The sequence below is a fragment of the Melitaea cinxia genome, chromosome 3 (assembly GCF_905220565.1).
Source record: "Melitaea cinxia chromosome 3, ilMelCinx1.1, whole genome shotgun sequence".
Taxonomy (NCBI): Eukaryota; Metazoa; Arthropoda; class Insecta; order Lepidoptera; family Nymphalidae; genus Melitaea; species Melitaea cinxia.
The window spans coordinates 6,474,466-6,501,382 of record NC_059396.1 but is presented as its reverse complement, the minus strand read 5'-3'; the positions used below and the strand labels follow the sequence as shown (position 1 = coordinate 6,501,382).

At 33.2% G+C, this 26,917-nt stretch overlaps 3 protein-coding genes across 4 annotated transcripts; 2 read left to right on the top strand and 1 right to left on the bottom strand.

Moving 5' to 3' along the window:
- Window positions 1–377: 377 nt before the first annotated feature.
- LOC123669127 (putative defense protein Hdd11-like) lies at window positions 378–4,372 on the top strand. 2 transcript variants are annotated; one of them, XM_045602761.1, is made up of 5 exons: window positions 378–430; window positions 811–983; window positions 1,483–1,650; window positions 3,759–3,859; window positions 4,218–4,372. In XM_045602761.1, the coding sequence occupies exons 2-5, from the start codon at window positions 825–827 to the stop codon at window positions 4,288–4,290; spliced, it is 501 nt and encodes a 166-aa protein (XP_045458717.1). In that variant the 5' UTR covers window positions 378–430; window positions 811–824; the 3' UTR covers window positions 4,291–4,372. The 2 variants fall into 2 exon arrangements, with proteins under 2 accessions (XP_045458717.1, XP_045458718.1); XM_045602762.1 differs by having other exon boundaries at window positions 390–430; window positions 803–983.
- A 2,513-nt stretch (window positions 4,373–6,885) lies between these two features.
- Window positions 6,886–21,769, top strand: LOC123669126 (putative defense protein Hdd11). Its single transcript, XM_045602760.1, has 5 exons — window positions 6,886–6,918; window positions 7,325–7,496; window positions 11,369–11,536; window positions 21,395–21,495; window positions 21,642–21,769. The coding sequence occupies exons 2-5, from the start codon at window positions 7,338–7,340 to the stop codon at window positions 21,712–21,714; spliced, it is 501 nt and encodes a 166-aa protein (XP_045458716.1). The 5' UTR covers window positions 6,886–6,918; window positions 7,325–7,337; the 3' UTR covers window positions 21,715–21,769.
- A 34-nt stretch (window positions 21,770–21,803) lies between these two features.
- Window positions 21,804–25,724, bottom strand: LOC123669125 (MKRN2 opposite strand protein). The gene is made up of 4 exons (XM_045602759.1): window positions 25,600–25,724; window positions 25,428–25,505; window positions 25,115–25,322; window positions 21,804–24,934 (listed from the first exon to the last, which is right to left on the bottom strand). The coding sequence occupies exons 1-4, from the start codon at window positions 25,722–25,724 to the stop codon at window positions 24,701–24,703; spliced, it is 645 nt and encodes a 214-aa protein (XP_045458715.1). The 3' UTR covers window positions 21,804–24,700.
- Window positions 25,725–26,917: the final 1,193 nt, after the last annotated feature.

Sequence of the window (26,917 nt, the reverse complement as noted above, 5' to 3'; positions counted from 1 at the left end):
GACCAACAAGCGTGTGGCTCAACGCCTGCAACACCGCAAGCATCGAAAAACCTACCCCGACCACCTAACGGAGCTCGGCCACCTTACTCACCACAGGAATACAACACTGCTTCAGGGCACTAAAAAAATTTATTTCTTTATTTTATGTTGTTATTAATTACTGAAACTGGTAACGAAAAATTTTGGGGTCCATTATATAGGTTTTATTTTACATATTTGAAATCTTTTTTATTAATTGTTACAATGATCAGTCAGTTTACTTTGAATTTATATCATCTTCATCTTTGACTGTTCTGTAAATAATATTCTTTGCTAATGCGCCCTTCCTAAGCGAATACAGCGTGGGGCGCAGTATATATTCTTAAAAGTTGCGAGATCGCACCGTCTGAACCATTCACGTATTAAGCAACCTGCACTCCGCTTCTATAAGGTAAAATCGCATTTCTTGAAATGAAAAAATTTAACTGTTGAGAAGTATTAAAAAAAATTACTTTCAAAAGTTTAGTCATTTTTAGTAAGAGTAATTGTGTTATTAGTGAGTTAATATTTTTATTAATATTTTTTACTGTATTATATTAGAATTGTGAGTCAGTATTAGATTGTGAGTAAAATCTTTATTTGTTTTTACTATTTAATATAAAATATTTATTAGTTGTTTGTCACTGTGACGAATATTAACTATTTTATATAAGGGGTTTACTATTAATCACGTGATGTTTTCTAACAACTTTTGACCCCCTTGGTGATATTTTAGACTATTGTATATTGGGTAAATCGTAGTGTTAAATAATTCAATCTTGAGACTTACAGGAAACATATTCGAGATGTGGTTCCCGTACATCGCTACGATTCTCGCCGTCGTGGCTTACGCCCATGGATACTCTTCGGGTGCCCCACCAAGTACTTGTCAAAACATGACCCCAGGCCACCCTGCTTCTCCTCAAAAGAGTCAGTCTCCTTATGTTATTACAACTAGTACTAAGGTAAGTTTGTAGAAAATTAATATTCTATCTATCTATCTAACACCTTCCTATCTAAAAAAAACGGTTCACATTTCTTAATAATACTCACGAAAGATCTCTCCGCTCTAACGATAACCTAATCCTAAAGATTCCATGTCATCTTCATCCTTTTACTCAAAATCTTTAACTGTCGAAGCGTTTGGAATTCGTTGCCGCAATCTAGAAGACGAGCTCATACATTGGAACCTTTTAAGAGGTTAACTAAGACAACGTACTTGTCATCATAATAAAAAAAGATTTATTACTTTTTCAATTTCTTTATTTTTACTTATTTCGCCTACTATTAAACAAAACCTTCTTTACAAGGAAAAAAGGCGTCTAAAAATAAAAAAAGTTTAATGATTAGGTACAAGCAACCTACACTAGAAGAAGTAAGTTTTAATAAGCACATTAACTACTATTGTGATAGTAAAGAAAAACTTAATATAAATATTTTTTTTTTTTTTGTAATTTTTAACAGGAAGTCAAGGCGGGCCATTCCATGACGGTGACCATTTCTGGCAAGACCGCGAATGACACCATCCGTGGGCTTATGGTACAAGCACGAGTGGGAAACAAGATCGTGGGAACTTTTGATGTGGACCCCAAAGATCCTCTCATCACAACCATGAAGTGCACGGCTGATGGTGTAAGTACTATCTAGACGTAAATGTTCATTTTAAGCCCCTAAGGTCTTAAACTAATTTTTGAAATTACTTAATATAAATCTGATCATATTCTTTTTAACATTTTATTACTTTTTTATATTTTATTATTAAAAACCTTATTCGCACTATAATGTCATTTAAAATAGGTATCGATACATCCAACTGATGTTTTATGATATCGTAGTTTATTATGAAAAAAAAAATTAAAACATAATGGCACAAAATAATTTTGAATATATTATGATATAGGTACTACTCATTGAAAGAAGCAATACGAATTAAACCTTTAATTTTACTCTTCGGACAATTTTACTATTACAATCTGTTATTATTAAACGTTCATCTGAGGTTTATAATTTCCTTATATAAGGTCCTTTTATTGGCAAATAACTTTAATTAAATAAAATATATTATTTTCTATTGCGTATATCGTAAAAATAAACGCGTGAAAAACCGTCCGGGATATCTAATATTTTACGATAAGTACCTTGTAAAGTGTACTGTTTATATTTACTAGTGGTCGCCTAGTGGTCGAAATTCGAACACAATTAATTTAAATTATAATTTTTAACATTAAACAAAAGCGTATATATGCGTGTGTGTCTCAAATACATGGTAGTGTGTAATGTCTTTTTTTATTGTTTTAATGTATTTTTATGCATAATTAAAAAAAATGTTAGCTCCACTCTATATAAAATATAAATGTGCGAAATTTCATACTCCTCCGTCCGCGCAATTTTCGTAAAAAGGGGTAGGTACAAAGTTTTTGCTTCACGTATTAATATATAGATTTCATAAAAATTGGCCATTTCTAATGCAATAGACACGTAAATATATATACATATATTCAATGTAGAATAATATTAGACGCACTGGTGTAAGACAAAAGAGATAAGCTAAAGCTAAGACTAAAAAGATAGCTACCACAGGAAAAACACTACTTGAGACCAGTTTTATTTTTAACCGACTTCCAAAAAAGGAGGAGATTCTCAACTTAATTACAACTGTATGAGTAATCTTTGATAACGCGTATTTACTTGACTATTTTTTCCTACGACAAGATACAACGTAAGTACGTTGTATCTTGTCGATGTAATTGAAGTCAGTTTTTTCGTTTACGACTAAACATAATTATTCCTTACGCCACAGACAATTACAATCCCGTGGATGTCGTTACAAATGTTTTTTTTTATTTTACTAATCGTAAACCATTTATTTATTTATTTATTTATTTATTCAGAGAAAAAATAAAATCAATGTAATAAGCAGTGCAGCAAACACAATTTAACAGTTTAACGTGCACTGTGTTTCTAGAGTAATACTAAAGTATAAAATATTATTAAACTATTATAAATGCCCTATGTAATCAGATATGTAATTTAAATGTGACCCCATGATAAACATCAGCTTTTAAATAAATTAAAAATCATCAAAATCGGTACACCCAGTAAAAAGTTATGCAGTAGATATAATACAACGTAGGTCGACGAAAAAAATAGTCAATTTGAAACGCATTATTAGATGTAACTCGAAAAGTAGTTATTAGATCTCAAATAAATTAAATGGGGCCAAATGACACGCACCACCTCTCGATTAAATTTTTTTTTATCGAAATCGGACCCAGTCAAAAGTTCGGAAGTAACATCATTAAAAAAAATACAATCTAGTTGAGAACCTCCTCCTTTTTTGGAAGTCAGTTAAAAACACAACTGATCTCAAGTAGCGTTTTTCCTGTGGTAGGTATCTAGAGCTAATGGAGATGGTCAGGGCTAGTCAGAAACGCGCCTGCACTTCTCCTATCATCACTGGCGACCTTAGGCTACGCTATCCGCTTATCGTCAGGTGGCCCGTGCAATCGTTCGCCCCTTTATGCATACAAAAAAACGTCCCACTTAACCTATAATGTCTCCCGTATTGTTATTGATAAATATTGAAATTTCATCTAATTTACTACGAGTTCGTTGGTTAAAGGACTAAGCTAAATGTCATTGAAGACTTACTATTTTCTTAACGCGAGATTATTGTGTAAAAATGTCTAACTTATAAAAGAAAGGTGTTAAAACTAATACTAATTTGATAATTTTTTTAGGACACAGTAACCCACAAGAGTCACGACTATTCGTATGACAGACAAACTGTCACCCTCAAATGGAATGCGCCGGCCGACCTCAACGATGTTATCGTATTCAGGTAAATTATTTGTATAAAATTGAATTATAAAAATAATATTGATTTCACGATTCTTTCAGGTATCACAGGATATAAATATTTTTTTCCTATCAATAATTTAAGCGAAATTTTCTTCATATATATCAAAATTAAAACGCTCAGTATATTTTTTGAAGTTATACTTCTTTTGGCACCTTAAGAAAAAATGATGAGAATAAATTTTTACGATGTGTGCGCACACCGTCACGAAAAATCGACACTCTTAAGTTAGCTGGTTAACGAAGAAGAAGTTAGCAACGTGAAGTTAGCTAGCCAATGAAGTATAATTTCTTACGTGCGCATATAAGTACTCAGACCCTTTATTTTTCTTCATTTACAGAGCTACAATAGTTCTCAATGGCGCTGTCTTCTGGGTTGGCATCGAATCCGCTCCGGTAAAAGTAAAGCAATAAGTAGATAATAATAGGAATATTTATAAAAATTAAATAACATAATCTTGTTATTTTTTAAGCTGTAGTAGGTAATTATAAAATAAAAGAATATAAATAAATTCTGTCCTTTATTTCCAAAACATAAAAAATACCTAGAAAAATTGTCTTAGAGATCAATACAAAAAATTAGTATAGAAGATTACAATAGATACAAGCACTCATATTTAAAGGAGTATGGATATTTAACTGACTTGACTGTGAATACGAGTGCTCGCAATGAGTAACTCAAGTGCATGAGAATCACAAAGCCTGTGTCTTGTTTAATCTTACTTTGATTACGTCTAATTGAAGAACCAAGACCATTTACCTCAAAAACAAAACAATTCCAAAAAATTTGAACCAACTACCTACTTAAACCTATCATTGTAAAATTTCAAGTCTCACTAATGGACGGCTTATCTGATTTACATGTGGTTTTTACTAAAATATAAAATAAATTGTGGCAAGCTTAGCTTAAAATTTAGTGTTAGGTTTGTGTCAATTGATTCATAAATAAAAAAATATGTTTACTTTAATGTAAACCAAAAACAGAAATACAAACGGCCTAATTGCTAAAAAGCGATCTCTTCAAGGCAATCTTAGGGTGAAGGAAATGATCTAGTGTCAGCATAGGGTTACAAGTTACAATAAATGCTTTAAGTTCCTAGGCATAACACCAACGTCCGATTAAATTCCTCCCATCATTAAACCCCCCTACTATATATAGGCCTACTATAGTTATTAATTAACATTACTGAAAATAGTAACGAAAAATGCATGCATACAAAGTACATATATGTCAGAAGTGAAACTTCTTTGGCAAACTAATTTTTAAGTCTCGTTTATATTTATACGAATCTAAAGCTTTAGATTTCCGTTCCAACGCTACCGACAAAAACGTTACCGTTTCATCCGTTAAAATTTTACCCTCACGGCCTAAAGAAGTTTCACTTCAAAAATTATGGAGTCCATTATATAGATTTTATTTTATCTCAAATCTTAGCCTTATTACCCACACCTATCTTATTAGTTACGTAAAGTAGTAACAAAAAGTAGCAATAAAATCTTTATTTTCACTATTCATAGTGATTCTCGAAAGTTTTCCATTTTTTATTAATTTATTTTTGCTCCGAATTAACTACTAATTGTCTTTATCTTTGACTGTTCTGTAAATAATATTCTTTGCTAATTCGCCCTTCCTAAGCGAATGTAGCGTGAGGCGAAATGTAAAGGTAGACATTGACGATCAGTTTTTCGTGTCAATTTAACTGATCAGTTTTTCGCACTCTCCAAAATTTGATCGTGAGTGTAGAATCATCGCTCCAGAGTTTTAACTGACGACACGCCACGAAAATCCAACCCGGCGAGTCGTGCCGAACTGCCCGTGTGTGCGTAATCGTCGTTCCAACCAATCGCGTCATTTTGCTCGCAGTGTTCGCGGTGATTGAGAGTGCACTAGTGTAGTTAGCGTCGGTGTACCTCCCCTAGACGAGTCATAATGACGGAATTTATTGAAAAATATAAAAATTCAGAATGTTTGCGGAAAACGGACGAAAATTATAAAATTAAACAGCATCGACAAAAGGTTTATTTACATATCTACTATTTTTATTTTATTTTTATATTTATAACATATACACACGGTCGTCTTTACCTACAGTAAGCAATGTAATGCTTGTGCTAAAGGTAACTGTCGGCTGATATAGATACAATTTTTTTTATAAATACATATTAATAATACTTAGAAATAAATAAATCTAAATATATATAAAAGCGAAAGGTCACTCATCACGAAATCTCCGAAACTATAACACCTACAAACTTGAAATTTGGCAGGTAGGTTTCTTATGAAGCGTAGACATCCGCTAAAAACGGATTTTACGAAACTCGACCCCTAAGGGGGTAAAACGGGGGTTGAAAGTTTGTATGAAAGTCCTATGGTTTTGAAGTAAGAGACTTGAAATTTAAAATGTATGATCTATAGATGATGAGAAGGTGTCCAAATAATGTATCTTTAGAAACGGAAAGGCTAAGCCGATTTTGATGAGAGTTTCACTGGATGTTTGCTGGGAAAACTTTGTGACACACTGATTTCAACGTGGGCCTAGCCGCGGGGACAGCTAGTAAATTTATAATTAATGTCGTTAACGACACCGTGCATGATCGATTGACCATTGACATACTTATTACAGATGAGATACTAATAATAAAACTGTTCATATAGAATTATAGACCATTGTAGACCAGTATATGGCAACAAACAGTAGCCGCTTTAAGAATTAATGTTTCTTTTTCGGAAGCAGAATCCATTGTTGTTTCCAAAAAAAAAATAGGTAGTACCTTCACGTCCTTAAAACAGCCCGGTCGTTCGAAAACTGAAGAGCCGGAGCGACGCCAGTCAGTGGGGAAATATTTCAACTGACGCGCAAAACTGATCAGTTTAACTGACGCGCAAAACTGATCAGTTTAACTGACGCCTAAAACTGATCTGTTAAACTGACGCGAAAAACTGATCGTCAATGGCCAGCTTTATTATAATCTTTATAGTTGCGAGGTCGCCCCGTTCAGAACCATTCACGCATTAAGCAACCGGCACTCCGCTTCTTTAAGGTAAAACACCGTTAATACAAAATAAAATTTATGAAATTTAACATTAAAAATCGAATTTCTTGAAATGAAATAATTTTGACTTTTGAGTGAGTATACATAATTAATTATATATCTACACATGTGCAATACTCACAATATTAAAAAAGGAATTAAGGTCATGTTCAAGAACACAACAAACAGACAAATTTTGTCTCATAAAATCTTACTTAGTTTGCATATTTATGCAATCGCTATCAATCCATTGGCGTTTCAACACTTATACAGAACCTGTCTCTTTTAAACCACTTGGGATGAAAAGACACGAAAGGACCCTGACCGAGTTTATAACGCTTTAATTTGGGTTATGATTAGATATTGTATATTAGATAAATTATGGTGTTCAACAATTCGAACTTGAGACTTACAGAAACCAATTCGAGATGTGGTTCCCGTACATCGCTACGATTCTCGCCGTCGTGACTTGCGCACATGGATTCTCTTCGGGTGCCCCTCAAAGTGTATGTCAACACATGACCCCAGGCCACCCCGTTTCTCCTCAAGAGAGTCAGTCTCCTTATGTTATTACAACTAGTACTAAGGTAAGTCTTGTAGAAAATTACTTTTTTTAACAAAATAAGTAGGTATTACAATAATATATTATAATACTAGCGACCCGCTCCGGCTTCACACGGGTATAAAATATAATTATAGCCTATGTCATTCACTGAAAAAATGATTAAAATCGATTCAGTAGTTTTGATTTATAAGTTACTGCCCGTGGCCTGAACGCGTTAACTTTAGAGTAAAAGCCGGCCGGAACCGCCGCAAACGCTACGTCCCGCAATTTTTAAATCTGTAATATCTTTGAAAATATTCATTTAAATCATATGCTGTAAAGGGCCATATAGATCTATATTAAATCAACAATGTATTTAAGGTATTTAATTATATAAGGATTAATGCTGTATTGGTTAAAATCGTTTCGAAAATTAGCCATTATTTGTCGTAAAAAGTAAATGACAAAAAAATGTTATTGTGGGATATCCATAAGAGATAGACATATACCATAGCGGAGTTTTCTGTAGACCTTTTCAATGTGTACAATACTAGTACATTATTTTGATAAATCTCGTAGGGTTCAGCCTGCGTTTGCAATTTAAGCGGATATTTAATAGATGTTATTACATATAAACCTTCCTCTTCAATCACTCCATCTATTTAAAAAAAAACCGCATCAAAATCCGTTACGTAGTTTTAAAGATTTAAGCATACATAGGGACACAGGGAGATAGGGACAGAGAAAGCGACTTTGTTTTATACTATGTAGTGATAGGTTATAATATTATATATTTATATAAATAATATGTTATAATATTCATTTATTTCGTCTACTATTAAACAACTTAACTTAACTGAGATAATTTAACTGAGGTAGGGCACAGCAGGAAATTTCCTGCTCAAAATATGGAGCAATCCAACTGGGGTAGTACCTCGAACTTAGAAAAGATAATAGCTAAATAATACTACTTTTAAGCAGTGTTATGTTGGTGAGAAGGTGACCAACGCTCCTGGGGGAATTGGGGATAGGGTCGGCAACGCGCTTGCGATGCTTCTGGTGTGCAGACGTCTATAAGCTACGTTAATCGCTTACCACTAGGTGAGCCATACGCTTGTTTGCGAACCTGGTTATAAAAAAAAAACAAACTTTCTTTGAATGCTTACAAAAAAGACATATTAAAATAAAAAGGTTTAATAGTTAGGAACACTCAACCTACAGTAATATATAAAAGGAAGAATTATTTGTTTCAAGAATTCTTTTGGCTCTACCCCGTACCCTACGCACCAGAAACCCGCAAATTTATCTCATGAAAGCGTAAAACCATTCAACACGCGCTTTACCGAACATCCCTGAGGCGCTTCAGCATCGAGGCAGCCCCGACAGTACCCTGAACGCGTTATTGTATTGAACGCGGAGAGCACTATAAGATTTTTGAATATATCCTACCCATAGGCTGCAGATATAAAAAGATGTACAATTTTTGAATATCATATCAAAAATTGACCGCTCCAGCGGGGTTCGAACCCGCGTCTTCGACTGACCGTGTCGGCGCTCTAGCCAATTAAGCTATGGAACGATGCACCCGCTCGAGCGAAATTTTCGATATGATGATTTTTATATTCGGTTTAAGCGAACCGTGGCGCCGTGGAACCGGGTTCGAACCCCGCTGGAGCGGTCAATTTTTGATATGATATTCAAAAATGTTTAGAATTCCTAATGTGGGTAACACAAAAAATAAAATCTTAGATATTAAGATGTATAATGTTATATTATCTATAATATATATAAACGCGAAAGGTCACTCACTCATCACAAAATCTCCGAAACTGTAACACCTACAAACTTGAAATTTAGCAGGTAGGCTCCTTATAAGGCGTAAACTACCGGTAAGAATGGATTTTACGAAACTCGACCCCTAAGGGGGTAAAACGGGGGTTAGAAGTTTGTATGAAAGTCCTATGTTTTAGAAGAAAGAGACTTGAAATTTAAAATGTATGCTCTATAAATGATGAGAAGGTGTCTAAACAACGTATCTTTAGAAATCAACTCCCTTTTGGGGTTAAAACGGGAGATGGTAGGTTGACTTACTCATCACGAAATCTTCGAAATTATAACAGTTATAACCTTAAAATAAGTCAAGTAGGTTTTTATAGGGTGTAGACATCCGCTAAGAACGAATTTTATGAAACTCGACCCCTAAGGTGATGAAACGGGGTTTGGAAGTTTCTATGAAAGTCCTATGTTTTTGAAGTAAGAGACTTGAAATTTAAAATGTATGCTCTATAGATGGTGAGGAGGTATCCAAATAATGCATCGTAATCTATATATATAAAAGAGAAAGGTCACTGACTCACTCATCACGAGAACTCAAAAACTGCTGGATGGTCCATTCATCCAGGATGGATAAAGATGAAATTTGGCCGGGAGGTAGATTATAATTAGTAGACGTCCGCTAAGAACGGATTTTGCGATATTCCAACGCCAAGGTGGTTTAATTGGGGTTGATAGTTTGTATGAAACATATACAGTAGGGTCGGTTTAAAGCAAAATAACTGCGTTGCAAACCTTTGTGTTCAAGAAAAATTTATATTGATCACTTAGAAGTAGTACAAGAAAATATATTTATTATAATATCTAACCTTTACGTTACTAGAATACTTTTTATTTACCCCTGTCGTCATGGAGTCACGGAGGAGCGTGCGTTTCGCTATTCCCTGGCATATAGTTACGTAGAACCATATTAAAAACTAAATTGCAGGCAGTAATTTTAAACATATTTACTCTACAATACTATATTATTACTACATTATTTCATACCACAATTCTGACGAATTCAACAAACCATTTTGTTAAACGCGACGCACGCTTCACGCGGACGTAGTCGCGGGCAACAGTTAGTGTATTATAAAACAAAGTCCCCAAAAGTGTATGTGATCGATTCCCTCAAAATCTACGGAACGGATTTTCATACGGTTTCACCAATTTAGAGAGGGCTTCAAGAGGAAGGCTTACGGAACGGCTAAGCCGATTATGACGAGAGTTTCACTGGAAGTTTCCCGAGAAAACTTTGTGTCATACTGATTTCAACGCGGGCGAAGCCGCGGGCACAGCTAGTTAGTTTATAACGTTAAGTGAACTACGTGCTAACCTTCGAGCAAGCGTATTCGCTCTCACCGACAATGCTCTCCACTCCCGTTCAATATCAGTTTCGTCTTTTAAATCAGATGTCAGATAGTGTCCTAGACATTTTAAATTATATACCCTATCCAGAACATAACGTCCCACGAATGGACGTACACGTTAAACTGTGTGAATGCTGCCAAATACTTTAGAAATGACAGCTGCCAATGAAATGGGCCTATAGTTATTCTTATCAGCGTTATCTCCCGTTTTATTTTTTACTATAGGAACTACCAACGTACGCATCATATCATCCGGCATATAACTATGATTTAGGCATAAGTTAAATAACATACACATAACACGGAGTAAGTGAGGACGAGCCGACTGTAAGTGTTCAATGCTAAGACCATCGTGACCAGGTGACTTATCTCTAGTCATTGTCATTATAGTTTCAGTAACACTTTTAGTTGTTATTTTTATCAACCTGTTCACTCCGGTCCCAGCATTCTGCATATGATTCGCCTGACTAAGTGGTGACTTTACAGAAAAGTGATCCATGAATAGATTAGTAATCTGCTCAGGATCAGGCTCAGTTAAACCGCTGATTCTCACAGGGACAGAGCTTCGTTTGCAATCTGTTAATTTACTTCCAAAAGGAACAAAAATGTTTTTTTTTGTACGATATGATGCTAATATATTCATTTTAATTTTTTCCGCGAGGGTTTTGACACCATTTCAAACCTTTAAATTGGGTTGATTTATATATATATATTTTGTAATTTTTAACAGGAAGTTAAGGCGGGCCACTCCATGACGGTGACCATTTCTGGCAAGACCGCGAATGACACCATCCGCGGGCTTATGGTACAAGCACGAGTGGGAAACAATATCGTGGGGACTTTTGATGTGGACCCCAACGATCCTCTCATCACAAGCTTGAAGTGCACGGCTGATGGTGTAAGTACTATTTAGATGTAATGTTCATTCAATTTTAAGCTCTTCTGCCCTGAAGTAATTTTTGAAATTCCTATACCAATCCTATCATTTTCTTTTCTCACATTTTATTACTTATTTATTTTTTTATGTTTTATTATTAAAAATCTTATCTGCACTATACTGTCATTTAAAACCAGTAAGTACCACCAGTTGTGGATAACCGTAGCCAGAATAACGTGGATAACGCTATTTAAGGGGCTACACTACCTCAGCTCGAATTCAGATTTCACCCGTGCTAAACACACATGAGAATTGAGAGCGCTTGGTTGTTCATCGCGCGAATTATATGTATTTTCTCCCCACAAACATTAACAATAGTTAATTTTACGATTTTTTTGTATCGAGAATATTTTATCCCACCAAAAACATTTTCATGTAAAATGTTGCCAAGACGAGGTCATATGGCTCGCACTGTCAAAAAGTTATCAGATCTCATGTAGAGCCAAGCTTCTAACTCTACACGCCCTAACTCTACAGGCCCTAACTTCACAAACTCTACACCTTAGTCAAAATATGTGGCTTGGCCGTTTCGCTACCGTCACGTGGGCGTAAGGTGAAAAAATTACAACTTAAATATTCAGTAGTTTGGAAGATATGGACAACCTGCCGAGTGGAAAATAAGCAATTTGAGGTACCATACAGTCTTAATGGATGACGATACAAATAGTATTTGACAGCGAGAGGTAGAATAGGCCAGTAGCACCTGTTTCTTCTCAATTAATAGACTGCAACTTTAAGATTAATATATGCAAATAGAAATGTCTCATAAATATAGTAGAATTCGATGGTAAAAAATAACAATGAATCAAAAACATTTTACTGTCATCAGTCAAATAGCATTATCTACAACTGGTAAAACCGGCAATGATAACTTAATTATTTATTTAATTGAGCTGATTTAACATTAATTTTATCTATTTTAATTAATCATTTAAATTCATTACATGAGCTAAAGACAATAAAATTTATCACTACAGATATATACATAACTAATGTTTCGTTTATTTTTTTGTTTGAACAATATTTTTTACCTTAAGTCTCTCTACATAAGAAAAATAGTACGTAGAGGTGGATAATAAATAAGTAGAATGGCTATAAGACACTCAACGAATTACAGATCACCGCGAATAATACTGTGGGGTCGTATCTAATGTCATAATGTCTATAATATGAACCATTCAAGTTTTTTTGACGACTCCATTGATTGATTTATTGGTTGATTGATCGATGATCCCAATTATTTGATAATTTTTTTTTTATTCTGATGTATTTTGCGACTTTGCGTTAATATTCCTCTCTTTATCGTGGCTGTAAGGAATACGCGCGGAAAAAACCGTCCGGGATATCTAATATTTTACAATAAGAACCTAGTAATAAGTGTACTGTTTATATTTATTTCATACTAACTACTTTTATACTAACAACACTAATGCAATAGATTTTCATGTACCTAATAGACACGTATATACATATGATATATTAAATGACTGTGGAACATTTATACACCCTCTGGTGTCAGACAATCGACCTTACAAAAGACATATATTGTACGAAAGTGAATTTTTTACATAACAACTGAACATAGGTAAAATAAAATTATAGAGGAAGGAGGTCAAGTATATGATTTTTTACAACAATTTTTAATACTCAAAAGTACTTTAGCTTTTTATTAGTAAATGGTGATCAAAAATTTAAACTACAGTCAGGTTTTTCCGTTGTAAACTGGAAGTACCCGAAATATAAACACGATCAAATCATGACATTTGTTATACGAATAAATTAAAAAAGAAAATAGATAAATTTACATCTCTATAACAACTATGCAGAACATGCAAATAAAATTTAAAGAATATTAAATGGCTAATTAAATATTATACTTACGAAATATAAATAAAGTGAGACACAAAACAATAATGTAAACTAAATAACTGTTGCAAACCATTAATCCATGTTGTTTGGATACACACCAATTTAATCTCCAGGTTTCCTTTATTGCCCTTACAAATGAGTTGGGACTCTATGTGTAATCTATACTCTATATACCTATACTGAATATATCTAGTTAGAAGACTAATTGTATTACCTACAAAAGCGTACTAGAAGATCGTTTACATTATTTTTTGCAGAAGGCACTACAAACAGATATTGCTTTCGATCAGAGCTACTAGTGACCTTCAGCAAAACATAGCTCAAAACAGTGGTGTCAATTTTGGAATCAACCAATTAGCAGTGGCAGCGCTAGGCGTCGGCGACGTCGGACACCGCCGACGGCCTCGCGCCTGAGGGGCCTCTCAAAAAAAGTTTTACAAGTTACCTATTTATTTTCGTTTAGCCAATCATACTGGTTTAGCCGACCTGAACAATTCGGGGAAAAAGCTAAGCAAATGATAATGACTTTTATTATTTTCGAACACGTGGGTGATGGAAGTGAGTAGTACTTTTTACGGGTATTCAGAATCGTCCGTCTGGCAACTAGTCTTAGCTACGATACAATATTGATAAAATTCAGTGAGGCTAACGCCGAGTTGCACGAAAAGAAATTAAAATTTACTTAAGTAGTTATTAAACTAATTTAGTCGCAAGAATTGTATGAAATTCTTGTGATTAAATTAGTTTAATCTCTTCTTAAATTTTAATTTTGTTTCGTGCAACTCGGCGTAACAGTCGAAAAGTTCGAGTATTTTAATTTCTGTGTGTAATTATTTTTTGTCATCATTTGTTTATCAAAAATAAATCTCGTTTACTCATACTATATTTTATAATTTGGCTCACTTAATTTAATTTTTTTTTTTTTTGCGAAGTGAAATAGGTCTCACGAACTTAATGTAGCCGACGTCCACATGTGGTCTAGCGCCACCACTGCTAATTTGTATAACATCAGACGGTCACTAACTTGACGTCTGACGTATAGTATAGTGTCTCCAATTTAAAACGCCTTAGCCAATCCGAACGATTTTACGATGTTTGGCGTAACCCCAGTTTCGAAGCAAGGCTTCATACAAACCGCTTCTGTATCGCTTCTATCCTATTAATGTGATTTGCATAGAACGGTGACCATACCACTCTACTGTATTCAAGCAAACTATTTACCAAGCTAGTATATCTACAAAGTAATCATACCTTTATTATATATTTACACTTTTATATTTGTACTCGCATCTTCATATGAGGTTAGTCATATTGCATTAGATTCATCGTCATCATCATCATCATCATTTCAGCATAATACAGTCCACTACTGGACATAGGCCTCCACAAGTTCGCGCCACAAATGGTGTGAACTCATGTGGTTTGCCCATAGTCACCACGCTGGGCAGGCAGATTGGTTACCGCAAGGCTTCCTTTGTTGGACCGAAGACGCTGATGCCCGTCTTCGACCTGTGTATTACAAAGCCAGCTGTTGGATGGTTATCCTGCCATCGGTTGGCTTTTTAAGTTCCAAGGTGGTAGTGGAACTTTGTTATCTCTTAGTCGCCTCTTACGACACCCACGGGAAGAGAAGGGGTGGCTATATTATTACTGCCGTAACCACACAGCAAAAGAAAACACAGCAATAGATTAGAATTAACAAGCCAAGGTCTGTTGTCAGCCTTTAAATATACATCCTCCTAAATACCTGTCATTTTGCGTGTTTTGCTGTGTTTTGTCACAACAGAAAAAAAGATAATACTCATTTACATATAAACTGTTATAGTCCATTACATTCTAAATTGCTTTTTGGTAAGTTAGAAAGTATCAATAAAAATTATCTTTATTGTACCTACGTTTTAATAAGTCATTATTTTTTTCTTATCTACATAAATAAATAAAATTGGAGTGTCTGTTTGTAATATTAAAATAACCGCTCTTTACTAAATGCATATGGATGTATACACAGTACATATACCAAAATAACATTTTTTATGATTATGCAAATTTCACGCGGACGAAGTTGCGGCCACAGCTAGTACGAAAATTTAAATATACGTTTATACTAGTCCTCTCGACACTATACTATCTACTTTTTTTTTTGTAACATAAGTTGTATTTTAACGATAATTTGAACGACTCATTAATTTCATTTTATAATATCTCTGTTAAATTTACTTATTCATTATTGACTATTGTAATTATGAGAAATATAACAAGCTAGTGCTTCGTTTAGTGTGTTTAATGATGCAGTTACATTTTACTTTTTTATTTATTAAATAGTAATTGAAGATTACCATTTTCTAAAACCTATTAGTCATTGAAGACGTAAAACTTATGAAAATAGGTAAAGGGAATATTGGCTGAATTTTTTGTAACAAGTGCAGCTTCCTTAATGCTGTCTAACGTTCTGCAATGTTGATGTTTAATAATTCCATTTAATATTTTTGTGTTCCGTGTTTTTTGTCGCCTATAGACATAGACATCGTTGGCGCACAGGGCTCGCAAGTGCTTTTCAAGTATAAGGTGATTTTAGCGTTCAAAGGGTTAAAAAACTTTGAAAATAACAAATAATAATTTTGACCGTAGTTGAACGGAACCGTCTAAACGAGGCGAAACGTTTAGGCGAGGCTACATACAAAAGATAGTATCCAAAATTTAAATTATTATATATGTATATGTGTGTGTGTGTGTGTGTGTGTGTGTGTATGGGTGTGTGTGTGTGTGTCTATTTAAAAGTGGTTTCGGCAACGCGACGAAAAACCCAAGCACAGCTTATGTGTATAGACTCATAATAAGCAGTAATTTTGGGAACAATTATAACAACGAACTCGTGTTTGTTTCTTTTCTAAATACGTTCCCATTTTTGTAAAATATATATAGGTAAATATATGAATGTAACACATGTAACATTATCAAAATCTTTCATGTACTCGATTAAAAATTATACAATAATACATGATAATTACAAAAAATTAGGTCCAATATAGTTAATTATCATACATTAATTTAGACATAGTAGGGACATATCCACCAACTCGCATTGGAGCAGCGTGGTGGATTAAGCTCTGATCTTTCTCCTACATGGGGTAAAAGGTCTAAGCCCAGCAGTGGGATATTACAGGCTGAAGCTTAACGCGTAGCGCGTACATTAATTTCATATATTAATAATATTTTTTCTGGTAATAATGCGATAGCATCGTAATAAATCTTGCCATCTAAGCTCGACCTCATTACTACTATTAACCTTGAGTGTTGCAATCTAAGGTTGAAAAGTTCATAATGTATGATTTAAATAAGCCTTTATTTAAGCCGCGCGGAGCCAACTCGTGAATGTCAAAGCTACATAACTATTCATTTTACTCAAAATTTTTGAATATCAAATCTTTATTAAGTATGTTATGCTTAATAATCATCATTATCATTACAGTCTATACAGTCCACTGCTGGACATAGGCCTCCACAAGTTTACGTCAAAAATAACGTGAACTCGTGTGTTTTGCCCATACTCATGCTTAATAATAAAAAATAATAAATATCTTCATAATAACGTTAACAATATAATAAGTACATGTAAAGTAATGTTACGTGACAAAAATATTTATAAACATTCAATTGATTTTACATCTAAATTTATTACGGCCGATATTTGTTATATCTCTAAAGTAATAAAAATCACTTAATACCAAAAAATGAGTTGTTTTTGTAGATTTGTCATGTAAGGATTATAACCTAAATATTTAAAAACAGGCATTGTAAGACCAATTATGAAAAGAAACTTTGACTCATAAAAATTATAGACCTATAACTTTTTTACCAACAATTAATAAAATAATCGAGAAAAACATTCATCAAAAAATTAAAAAAATATATATAATGAAAATAATATATTATAATAATCAATTCGGTTTTCAGACAAAAAAAATGTACTTCACAACTTGTCATATTTTCAATCAATATTTTCAAATTCAATAAATAAACATTTGAACGATAGAAAACACATTTGATAACGTTTATAGATTATAGCAAAGCATTTGACTTTACTGTACAACATAGTATATCTATTTCTTGAAAAATCAAAAAATAACGGAATCAGCCCACTTTTAAATCTTCAAATAGAACATATCGTGTTAAAAACACCCTCAATGATGAAATACAGTTAGGACCTCTTCAATACATAACTCTTATATACATATGAAAGATACCTCATATATAACGATCTTAAAAACATAATTAAAATCTTTGAAATGCATCAATTATGCAGATGATACGTGTCTTCTGTTGGCCCATTGTGGTATAAAATCGTCGTGGTACCCGATCGAAAGTTTTTTCTAGGTCGATGAATATCATGTGCAAGTCTGTTTTGTTGTCTCTGTACTTTTCCATCAATGTTCTGACCGAGTGTATAGCATTAATTGCGCATTTACCAGAAGCGAATCCGCATTGGTTTTCAGTGACGCTAGTTATTTCAAGTAGCCTTTGGTTGATGATCCTTTCCCATATTTTGAAGGAGTGTGAGATCAACTTTATAGCTCTGTAGTTGCCGCAGAGTCTTATATCACCTTTTTTTTATAGAAAGGGATGAGAAAAGTTTTTCACCATTCATCGGGATTTCCGTCAACTAGGAACTTGTTAAAAAGTTTTGTCAGGAATAGTACGCCGGATTCTCCAATTCGCTTGCAGAATTCAACAGAAGTATCGTCAGGACCAGAGGCTTTATTGGCCATTCGTTTAATTGCCAGAATTATCTCTTCCGGCTTTATACATGGGATAGGGCCTTCTGTAATAGGAATATCTTGTGATGCCTCACTGGGGAGTACCTCATTTAGCAACTCCGTGTAGTATTCTGTCCAGCAGTCTCTGATGTCTTTATTTGATGTTAGTACATAGTTTACCTTCTTTATTGTTGATTAATCTGTTTGTAGTACTATCCCTACTACTTTGGTGTTTGCGTTTTGCCATCTTAAAGATTTCTTTATCATTTAAGGCAGATATTACGCGATTTGGACCCCTTCCACTTCGTTTCCTGAATGCAACAAATGTTGATGCGTCTTCGATGTAATAATTTGCTGAGTTCTGAGCTGCGTCCTGTCATCGAGCCCAGATTCCAGCTTGCTATGCGCATCGTGGGTGATATCCCGGGTGCTCCGATTACATTTGCGTCGCTTTGGGGGTACGCCCTAGCATTTGTTACGTTTCCATTACTATTGTCGTAGTTTAAGGGGGACACCCTAGCATTGATTGCCCTTTAGTTATCTGTGCCTTTCATGATTTGGAGTTAAATGACTGGCTTTGTTTTTACGGCTGGTTGCCATCTGACGCCAAGACTATCACCCGCTGCGGAGTGTGAGCGCCGCCGTTGGCCCCGAAGAATTCTTCCGCCGTCGTCTCTTCTGCGAAGCCCAGCCCAGACTCACAGCACTGCTACGGCCTCTGCTCCGAAGATGTCGAAGAGGCCCGCAGCAGGGGTTTTTAAATCGCAATGTCCTTCTACAACTTTTTGGTCCACGGGAGCTATTTTATTTCGCTCCTACCCTCCTGGTTCTGCTCGCACAGCACCAGATGAACACTCCCCTATCCGCCACCTTGGGGATGCGTTCCCATAGGGGTTAAAGGGCGCCAAATGGTCCGCAAAATAAAAAATTGCTGGACTATATAGTTTTCGAATGGGGAAATAAGCTCGCTACGTCACTGACTAACCTCAGCTGGGAAGAACAATGTTTGCGACAAACTACGTGCCCTTTTAGCAAAATTAACTACAATTAGACCCAAATTTTCTTTCTCATTACTATTAATGTTTTATAATTGTTTGGATGAATCTATTATATCTTTTGGACTAACGTATAACCTTTAATTTAAATCACATCTCGATAGTACGAGTTATCATCTGCAAATAAGAATATTAAAAACGATTGCACCTACCCATATACGAGTACATAATAGATAAATACAAAAACCCTTAAGTCCTTAAAGTTGTTTAATTACTGCAAAGTAATGCCTCTACCAAAATAAAATATGTATTGATAATAGAACAATATGTTAATTCAAACATCGAAATAAAAATGAGTCAATAAGTTAAATAACAAGAAATATTACAAATCAAACATTAAAAATCCCTAGACATACTAGTTTTTATTAAAAACGCACGCTTATACGAATATATTAACGAATGCCATCGGATTTAAAAAAAATAAATTAAAAAAAAACTATAAAAATATACTTTAAAAATTCTTCTTAGACCAACATATACTTAGAACGCGAATGAAATGGCCGCATGTAGATATTTTTATATAAAAAAAAAAATTATTAAATAAAATTAAAAATAGAAATACAAACCTTTTTTTATCATTATTTTTTTTTAAACCATTATTTGTTATTTTTTCCCAAGTATATTTATATTATGTATAACCGATGATTTGTGTAGTTTTTAGCATATTTCTATAATAGTTTAATAATATCTATAGAAACACAGTGCACTGTTAAACTGTTGTTTTTGTTGCACTGTTTATCACATAAATTGCATATTTTCTGTGAATAAATAAATAAATAAAATAATTACAATTAGTTCAATGAAAAAAAAATTATAACAACATCCACGGGATTGTAGTTACTTACCCGTGGCGTACAGGAAGATAATATTGATGTCGAGTAGTGTTTTTCCTGTGGTAAGGTAGCTAATTGAAATGATCGGTCTAGTCGGAAACGCGCTTGCAGTGCTCCTAGTATTACAGGCGTTCTTAGGCTACGATATCCGCTTATCATCAGATGGTCCGTACGACGAACAAAAAAAAAAAAAACTTCAATCACATCGACAATTAATACAACGTAAGTTTAGACGAAAAAATAGTCAAGTAAATACGCGTTATCAAAGATTACTCAAAAAGTATTTATCAGATATCGATCAAATTTGAATGGTACCAACAAGCAGTATAATACAATGTACGTCGACGACAACAGTACATATACAAATACACAATTAAATAAATAGGCATTATTAGATATAGCTTGAAAAGTATTTGTTAGATCGCAATTATATTAAAATGGGACCACATGACATACACCACCTTTCGATTAAAACAAAAATCATCGAAATCGGTCCATCCAATCAAAAGTTCTTAGTTAACAAACATTAAAAAAAATACAGTCGAATTGAGATCCTCCTCCTTTTTTTGGAAGTCGGTTAAAAACGAGTGCGCTTAAGACCACACGAATGGAGTAGTTATAATTTTATTTGCTCGCAAACGAAAAAAACCGACTTCAGTTTCATTAACAATAATACAACGTAAGTAGACGAAAAAAATTAACAAACGCATTAGCCATCACTGAGCATGCGGATTTTGAGGGCTTCCCCTCGATTTCTCTGGGATTCCATCATCAGATCCTGGTTTCGGTTCATAGACGACGAAGTTATTCCCGAACATACATAATATATATATATATATATATACGGTCGAATTGAGTAACCTCGTCCTTTTTTAAAGTCGGTTAAAAAACTTCTGCACAAAAAGCCTACATGGTATCTTAGATATACGAAACGTAACTGGCTGTGAGAGAAAGGGAGAAAGAAAATGTGTGCTCTCAACTCTCTCTTGCTCCATTCGCCTCGCCCGATCAAACTTTTCGTAACGCTCTCGTCACGCATGGGAGGAGTAAGCAATCCCCAAGTCAAGCGTGCGTAAAGAAGTTTTACTACAAAAAAACGTCCTACATATCCTATAGGGCCTCCTGTAATTGTTATTGAGAAATATTAAAGTTTTATTTAGTTTACTACGATTTTATTGGTCAAAGGGCGTGACTAAGCTAAATGACATTGAAGACTTACAATTTTCTTAACGCGAGATTATTGTGTAAAAATGTCTAACTTATAAAAGAAAGGTGTTAAAACTAATACTAATTTGATAATTTTTTTAGGACACAGTAACCCACAAGAGTCACGACTATTCGTATGACAGACAAACTGTCATCCTCAAATGGAATGCGCCGGCCGACCTCAACGATGTTATCGTATTCAGGTAAATTATTTCTATAAAATCGAACAATAAAAATAATATTGCTATCAGGTATCACTGCTGACTAGAAATATTTTCATAAGAATTTAAAATTTTCTACACTTATGTTAAAATAAAACACTCATATTTTTTCTTTTCTTCATTTACAGAGTTACAATAGTTTTCAATATCAGTGTCTTCTGGGTTGGCATTGAATCCGCTCCGGTAAAAATTATGCAATAAGTAATATTACGAATATTTATAATAATTTAAATAATATAATCTTGTTATTTTTTACGCTGTAATGGGTAGTTATAAAATAAAATAATATAAATAAATTATGTCCTTTATTTCAAAAACATAAAAAAGTACCGAAATTTTCGTAACAATTATTTAATTCTAATTGTAGCACCTAGAAAAATTGTCTTAGAGATCAATACAAAAAATTCGTATAGAAAATTACAATAGATGCAAGCACTCATATTTAAAGGTAAGATAATAATTTTTAGGCAAGAATTAAAGGAGTCAGGATATTTGATTGACTTGACTGTGAATAGGAGTGCTCGCAATACGTAATTCAAGTGCATGAGAATCACAAAACCTGTCTTATTTAATATTAGTTTAATTAAGTCTAATTGAAGAACCAAGTATATTTACCTCAAAGAAAAATCAATTCCAAATTTTTTTGTACCAACTACTTAAACCTATAATTATAAAATTTCAAGTCTCACTAATGGCAGTATATTCGACATTTACAGACTTATTCATTACTTCAGACATTTATATATGAATATAATCATAATACACATATAATCTCAACACACTGAAAAGGAATATGTATGCCATTTATTTACATGAAAGAAGAATCCGCCATATATGAGACCAATGATTTGGCAATATTTGATATGAAATATAAAATAATTGTTATGAGTATATATTTAACCAAAAACCATAAAATGCAAGCAATGTGTGTTATTTTAAAATAGTTTAAATATCGGTGCTTCCTGTAATAAGTGATATAAGTCGAGTTAAAACCTTTTTTTTATCTGAACATGGGCACGTTATTCTGTCTGCTATAATTAAGTCATAAAACTGTGTTCAAAAATTTCCAATCCACCAATCACTCAAAGTATTTTTCGTGTTTTGTGATTTAAATGCGATTTTACGTGTGGTATATTTAATTTGACATTTATTTCTCTTTACATTTTCGTGATAACTGATTTAGCTATCTAGATTTATATCCCTTTGTACCTAAAACTTTCGTAAACTGGTAAGATTCAGGAAATTATATGAATAGGGGAGTGAAAAATTAAATCCAAAGGGTTATATTATTTTCTTTTGTTTGAGGAACATTGCGCTAGTATCATTATTCTAGAGTTTAGGCAATGATAAGCTATAGGTGTAACGTAATGTAACTTCACAAGTATCATTTTATCACATCATTTTAGCATTTAATAAATGTGAAAAAGGTGCAATTTTTTTTTTTCGTAAATTTAGTTTTTAAAATTAAATATTTACCAGAAAATTACGATTTTTGAATTGTATCACTTGTCATAGGAGGATATATATTCGTAAAAAGTTTTATATCTTAATTTTTTTTATCGTTTAAGTCACTGCTGGCTGGATTCTATATAAATCAATATCATAATAAATACTTCATACCCACAAATATTAGCGTATCACTTTAGTTTTGTATCTCTAATGCAATGTTCTAAATACTGATTTGACTAGTCAAATACATGTTTGTAATTTTAATTCCTTATTTAGACTCGATATAAAGCTGTACTAATATGATTTCTGTGAGAAACACAGAAAATATTTCATACCTGTACATTTTTTAACTCATCATAAAAACATTTAATGACAGTTTTGGCTAAATACAGCTTCTGTATCTAACATAAATGGTATTATAAAGAATTCCTTTAGAAATTCCTTCCTAGAAAAACTATAATTCCAAACATCGCTTGTGTTACATATATAGTCATAGCATTACTATCAATCAAGTCATAGGACACCAACACCTTCACAGACATGATGATCTACTACGTGGCATTACAGCATTTCAAAGACTCCTTAACATTATGTACAAAAACAAAGTAAATAATGTACAAATATTTAAAAAACAGAACCTACTTATTCAACTTTTTTCTCATCATTTAATGTTGTAACATTAAAAAGGAAATGTTTCTTCATATTACAAATATGCAGTACGTATTTTAACATTTAGCGCCGAGGGCCTATGAAGTTTACTGCTCAATTAAAACAAGCGTATATTTCAAAACTAAGCAGTGAGGTGCAGCTTCAAGTGCCACTCGCTGCTTACGGCACCGGACCATGACTCTTTAGGCCCTAGAGTAAATACGGCAATTACAAATATAACAACTTTTCGATTTTTAATTTAAATATTACAAGGACTTATACTATTTAATTTATGTTATAAAAGGAATACACTGTAAAAACCCTACATTTATCTAATAGAAGACGAATATGGAACGACTTGAATGTATATGAGGACTTTATAGAATAATCATGAATGTAAATGTTTAGAAAACTCTAATTGACTACAACATATAACTTTTTATAGATACATTATATGTATTAAATCGTTTTCAATACACTGAGATATAGTTCGATTAATACTAATAAAAGGATATGCAACATCGACTTAATGTAAAATTGGTTACTTTTAATCGAAGTTTACTAACTATAAGCACTTTATTTGTGAGAGCTAACTTAATTCAAATAAATAAATCAAAAATTTGTTTATGGTAACATATACATTTGGAAGATAAGTATTTTCTGGAAATAATACACTATATAAAATCATTTTTAGACATAAAACTAGGCCATTATAAATTGATTACTTGTAGTAAACTTAAAGAAAAGTAATTATTAGTCTTTTTTTTAATAATATTATTAAATATATCTGGTCCGTTCAAAAACAGAAAATGTAACACAGCCTCTCTTAGCCTTTGTTTGATTTTAATATCTTATCCAATTATATATAGATTAGACTGTGATAGATTTAAGTAAAAACCAGTTTTCTTTTATTACCAATCAAAAGTTAAGTAAATATAAATATTTAAATAAATAAGAAATCAAATAAATCTATTTGGTTTAAATTAAATGCATTTAAATTTCAAAATTACTTATCTAAATATTAGAAATCACAGATAATACTGAACTCATAAATAAATACATACAATTAAAAAATAAATTAGATAGGCTATCACTGTTTCTGTATGAAATAACTTTGTCTCTTTAATTGTCTATATAGTGATATATATTTTCCAGCAGCAGATGTTCGTGGTACCACATACTGTTTACAAAATAGTTTAGGGTCCTGTGCTCTTTCTGACAGTTCTCCACAGTCAAGTGCTCGGAGAAATGCTAATACAAAGGTAAAGCAGTTGTGTCTTTCCTCATTATACCTCTCTGCCTCCCACAATGGACTAAGGCTCACCTGAAATAAAATGAAATTCACATGCATTTCATAAAATTTTACAATTAAAGAGTACAAGATTTATTATATTACTATAATTTATGTACTTTTATTTAAGTTGTACAACCTTTTATATGAATTCTATACCATGGCAAACTCATTAATATTACAAAATGGATATAAAAAATAAAAATAATATACCTTCAATAACACTCCATCCCAAATTTCATTCCACAATTCATCGAATTGTTCTAATAAAAGACATTGGTCCCAGTCTAGACTAGTTTCACACTCACTCCACTTTTTAGTGACAGGGTCAACGGCCCGGATGCCCTCCTCGCTGAACTCTACTACATACCCTTGTGAATTAGTGACGCCTATATGTAAATCTTTAGAGTTATAATAGTCACTGAAATACAATGAACATATTGTATTCTTATCTAAAAGGGATGTGAGTCACAAAGAACTCCATGACCTCTATTGCTTTAATTCACATAACAATAGAGATACTTACTTGAGAAAATCCCCATGAGTAGGTTTCATAACGATGGCCCGCGGATGTTGAGAGGCTTTTACGAAGGGATATGGTACTCTAAAATGAAAATAGGATGTTTAGCAACAAGCTTTTTCTAACGTTTTAGTTCTTAAATATGCATAAATAACATAATACATAAAATTGTAATCACCTAAAAGGCAAGAGATTATAGTCGTATCTGTCTAGTTTCTGTTGACAAACAGGACAATTTTCTGGTATTATGGTACAAAAAACTTTGTGTTCACAATGGTGGAAACAAAGAATTCCCGGATCCATTTTATCGGCAAATTTTCTTCGGAAATTTAAATTAAATAAGCACTTTTTATGTTTACGATGTGATCTTAAAGCCGTACCGAAGTTCTTCAACAAAATAAATTTTAAAAATAAACAGCAAGAAATGACTGACTAAGCAAATCTTTTTCTAATTGGAATTTGGGCTATTGTTCTACCGTCAAGCTCCTTCCACATCTTTCAGGTCTTGAGAGTAACATTCAGAAGTTATATATTAGCATTAATAACATTACTAACGGAAATTTAAAAATTTCATTGCATTGATATGAAGAAAATAATTACGTAGAAAATTGTCACCATTGCAACATAATAAGTTAAAATGAGCTATTAATTAAATCAAACATTTTTGGGCAGTACATTTTGTGTTAAATTCACAGTACAAACAAATTCGTCACTAGGTTTTCGAATGTTCTTTTAGTTAAATGTCAGTTCCAACCAAATATGAACCATATGATAAGGGATGTGTTCCACTAAACGACCGCAATGATTACAGAATCCTTTCTATCGATTCGATCCAGCTAAAGCCCGTGATCGTCGCGAGCGATGTGAAATTGTGAATATTATTTCTCATCGAGTCACGAACAGTGACATCATCTATGATGTCGAGCGATCGCTCGCGACGACCACGGGCCTGGGACGATACAAAAGAAGTTACACTGATTGTGGACGTTTAGTGGAACGTACCCAGTGACTGTTCAGTAGAATAATAAACGCCATTGGTTAAATTTCTTCATATGAGGAAAAAAGCGGTAATTTAAAAAAAACAAAAACGTGTTATTTTAAATACACTTCAAAACTTTCCTGTTATTTATTTACGAGTACTTTCGTTACGTTTTGTATCATTCTCATTATTTACCTTACTGACCTGGCGAACTTCGTACAGCCTTATTTTTTTTTTCTTAATTAAAATAATTACATAGATATATCAAAATAAAATATAGCTCATCTTTCAAGTTGGATCAAACTGCACACGGTGTACAAATTTGATTTAAATCGGTTAAATAGTTTAGAAGCCCATAGCGGACAAACAACGTGACGCGTAATTTATATACCTACTAGCTGACCCCGCAAACGTTGTTTTGCCATATATCTTATTAACCCCCTTAATCCTCCCCCCCTCTACCACTTAGGGGTATGAAAAAAAAAGTTGTTCTATTCTCAGACCTACCCGATATGCA